At 34.1% G+C, this 4,080-nt stretch overlaps 1 protein-coding gene and 1 pseudogene across 1 annotated transcript; one reads left to right on the top strand and one right to left on the bottom strand.

The window, feature by feature from the left end:
* The first annotated feature begins 231 nt into the window (after positions 1-231).
* On the top strand, positions 232-1,371 carry LOC132940180 (uncharacterized; annotated as a pseudogene).
* A 911-nt stretch (positions 1,372-2,282) lies between these two features.
* On the bottom strand, positions 2,283-3,739 carry LOC132941125 (uncharacterized protein K02A2.6-like). Its single transcript, XM_061009038.1, has 5 exons — positions 3,735-3,739; positions 3,599-3,690; positions 3,201-3,498; positions 2,989-3,128; positions 2,283-2,443 (listed from the first exon to the last, which is right to left on the bottom strand). The coding sequence occupies exons 1-5, from the start codon at positions 3,737-3,739 to the stop codon at positions 2,283-2,285; spliced, it is 696 nt and encodes a 231-aa protein (XP_060865021.1).
* Positions 3,740-4,080: the final 341 nt, after the last annotated feature.

Here is a 4,080-nt window from a genome sequence, read left to right on the forward strand (position 1 = left end):
AAAAAGCCTTCTCAGAATCTACAAGTCTCTTATTCTCTCGGTAATCGACTACGGTGCTATAATCTACAATTCCGCAAAAAGTAATGCTCTCAACACCATTAACCCTATACACAATCAAGGTATACGTTTGGCAACTGGTGCTTTTAGGACTAGCCCGGTAGATAGTATCTTGTGTAATGCTGGTGAACTGCCTCTTGAACTTAGACGTCATACCCAGATACTTAAATTCATATCAAGAATCAAAAGTATGCCCAATCATATAGCCAGTAAGATACTCCATAATCCTCTCTCCTACAACTCAGCCAACAACAGGAAAACTATTTTTGAATATTTCAAAATTATCAGTGATAACCTCGGCCTTCAAACTCAAACATTGAGCAAAGTACAACATCCGTCGCCCCCTTGGCTGTGGTCTCCGAATATCAACACTCAACTCACCAACTACTGCAAACACTCCACTGACAGCACTATCATCCGCAATCTCTTCTCGGAAATAATGTCCCAACAATACTCCAGCAGCACACACATATACACTGATGCATCCAAAAATTCTAATGGAGTGGGCTTTGCAACAATCATAGGTCATGAAAATCATAAATTCTCTCTCCCTCCAAGCACTAATATCTACACAGCAGAAACTTACGCCATCTTTGAAGCACTGAAAATCGCCTCCTCCTCAAGTTCGGATTCTTTCACCATCATAGGTGACTCTCTGAGTGCTTTAATATCTATCTCGAATCCATACTCCAAGAATGAACTAGTACAACACATCCAAAAACTGATATCTATCTCTAACAAAACTTTCTCTTTCATGTGGGTCCCCTCTCACGTCGGCATTTCTGGCAATGAAAGAGCAGATAAATCCGCAAATGAAGCCACACTTCCTCATAATGCCTTAAAAATAAACCTAACTACATCCTCAGAGTTGCTCGACATTATTAACACCAAAATCTCTGACACATGGCAAACAAAATAGACCAGCGTCCCTCTTTCAAATAAACTGAGAAATATCAAGCCCTCTATAAAAAAATGGAACTTCTCCTGTAACCTCAAAAGAAGGGATGAGGTCATTATAACCCGCGCTAGAATAGGCCACACTCATCTCACCCACTCATTCCTCATCACCAAGGAACCTGCTCCACAATGTGACGCATGCAACGTGGACCTGTCGATCGACCACATTGTCACTAGATGTCCAAAATACGCCGTAGCTCGGAAAATATTCAAAAATTCATCTTCTCTCCGACTTGCCCTCAGCGAAGAAAACACAGAAGCTATATACAAATTTTTTTATTATACACATTTAAACAATAAGTTGTAAATATTTATAATTTTTCATTGTTATAACCTTCTGCAGGCTAATAACCTTAGTTGTTGAAGCCTTATCATTAATAAAAAAAAAAAAAAAAAAATAATAAACATTGGCAGACGCTGGCACTGTCGCCCGTCTCCTTCATAGTGCATACTGCTCAGAAATCTGCTAATCGATTACGATTATAGAGACTAGAGTGCTCACCACTTTAATCAGTACCTACCTGGCTACCTATATGAAAACATCAATTACAATATTAAAGATTAAACATGGGAGCACCCCTATGTACGGGGCACTAGTGTTGTAATGCCTAGGGGCGAGAAAATGGTAAGTCCACCCCTGAATACAACTATCAATATTTGGCCACCATACATAAGATCGAGCTAACATTTTTGATCGTACTCTATACCTGGATGGTTTTTATGTAAAATATTTAACACTTCTTGTCTTAAGAAGACGTTATACCCGCATGTATTGTCTCCGTCTAACAAGTGCGTAACATGGCAAATTTTACGCTCAGCAAAATACGTGTATCTCCGTTAATTTAAAAATTAGAGTGAATTTACCTATTATAAAATCTAAAGGTAAGATTATTATCTAGGCAACCACATGGGCTTTTTATTATATTTTAATTTTAACGTGATTTATGAGTATTTTAAAATCGTAATATACATTTTAAAATACTCATAACTCACCTTAAAATTAAAGTATACTAAAAAGCCCATGAGGTTGCCTAGATAATAATCTTACCTTTAGATTTTATAATAGGTAAATTCACTCTAATTTTTAAATTAACGGAGATACACGTATTTTGCTGAGCGTAAAATTTGCCATGTTACGCACTTGTAAGACGGAGACAACACATGCGGATATAACGTCCTCTTAATATATTTGGAACTATACTATTTTCTATAATTAAACATTTCTTTTCAATTGATAACTCGGACCTCTTACGAAAATATGGTTCTGACTAGTCTTTATAATTTTTATGGTCAACCCAACCAGACTTAACCTGTTCATAAACTATTTTTAAAACAGCGTCTTCACTTGTTTCCTTTGCTATTTCGTGAAACGTTAATGGTAACTGTTCAACCAACATTATTGAACCTAAATCTTCATCAATATTTCCCTCTATAGGTAATCTCGATCGCGCATCAGCATTATTTATATTTGACCCCTTTCTATATTTAAATTCATAATCATAACCCGATAATATTATAGCTCATCTTTGAAGTCTTGACGAAGCATGTACTGGAATATTTTTGTTTTGATTAAATAATGTCTTTAACGGCAAATGATCAGATACTAAAATAAACTTTTGACCAAATAAATATTTATGAAATTTTTTTATTCCAAATATAATAGCTAATGCCTCACGATCGATTTGAGAATTATTTTTTTTCAGCTGCCGATAATGTACTCGAAGCGAACACGATAGGTCTTTCTTCCTTATCTACTATATGACTTAGTACTGCACCTACGCCATAACTAGAGCTATCGCACGTCAAAATTTATGGCAAATCTGGGTTATAAGTAACTAATAACTGACTTTCTTTTAATACTGATTTCACTTTTTTAAATGCTGCTTCGCACTCTTTTGACCAAATCCACTTAACATTTTTTTTTTGTCAAATTATATAATGCAACTAAAATAGTAGATAACATTGGAATATAACCTTGATAATAATTAACTAAACCTAAGAATGATTTCAATTGACTTGTGTCCTTTGGTTGCGGAGTGTTTAAAATCACTTCCATTTTATCATCCGTTGGGCGAACCCCGTGCTTATCTATCATATGACCTAAGAATACAACACTTGAACGGAAAAATTGACATTTATCAAAATTTATTTTTACCCTACACTCTTGCAAGCGACTTAATACCAACTAAACTTTATTTTTACAATTATCGATGGACTTTCCACTTATAATCCAAATACACTTAATATTTTCTAGCCCAATTAAAATATTTTCCATTACCGCTTGAAGTTTACTAGGAGCTGATGCTATACCGTAACAAAGTCTATTAAATTGATATAATCCTTTATGAGTATTTACAGTCAAAAAATGACGTCTCGACGATGCTACCTGAAGTTGTAAATATGCTTCCGATAAATCGATTACCGTGAAAAATTGTCCTGTTAAATTATTAAATACATCGTCTATTCTTGGTAATGGATATTGATCTACTTTTACGTAAAAAGTTAGCGTATTTTTAAAATCGACACAAATTCATATTTTATTATTTTTTTTTGGAACTATTACTTATTGGAGACGCCCACTCACTTGTTACCACATGAGATATTACCCCTTCCTTTTCTAATCTCACCAGTTCTTCTTCCACTGCGGGTTTTAATACATAAAGCACTTGGTACGCCCTTTAAAATTTCGGTACACTATTTTCTCTGATTTCCAAATTTACTTCATGATCTTTTATACATTCTTCCTCCTTGACCAACTTTTTTACTACCCCTGGAAATTTCAACTTAATTTCACCCACTATGTCGTTCACTTGATTTTCATTGATTTGTTTTATACCTTCTAGTTGCTTACAATTTATTTAATTACATTCTAATTTTATTTTATGACAATTAAAAATATTTTTCCATTCTGGAAATAATTCATTTAACCACGAATGACCCAAAAGTGATTTTTTTACACAATTTTCTGTTACAATTAACGGTAATTTAATAATTTCATTTTTTGAGGAAATCACATTTACAATTAATTGACCAACTTTTTGTAATGCTTACGAGATGTTTCATGTT

Source organism: Metopolophium dirhodum, chromosome 1 (genome assembly GCF_019925205.1).
Source record: "Metopolophium dirhodum isolate CAU chromosome 1, ASM1992520v1, whole genome shotgun sequence".
NCBI lineage: Eukaryota > Metazoa > Arthropoda > Insecta > Hemiptera > Aphididae > Metopolophium > Metopolophium dirhodum.

What these genes read in the sequence shown, in the direction of transcription:
- LOC132941125 (XM_061009038.1), bottom strand. An exon ending in AATTGTAAAAATAAAGTTTA is followed by an intron (nt 3,129 to 3,200) that starts GTTGGTATTAAG and finishes TTTCCGTTCAAG; the next exon opens with TGTTGTATTCTTAGGTCATA. An exon ending in TTTAGTTAATTATTATCAAG is followed by an intron (nt 2,444 to 2,988) that starts GTTATATTCCAA and finishes GATTACCTATAG; the next exon opens with AGGGAAATATTGATGAAGAT.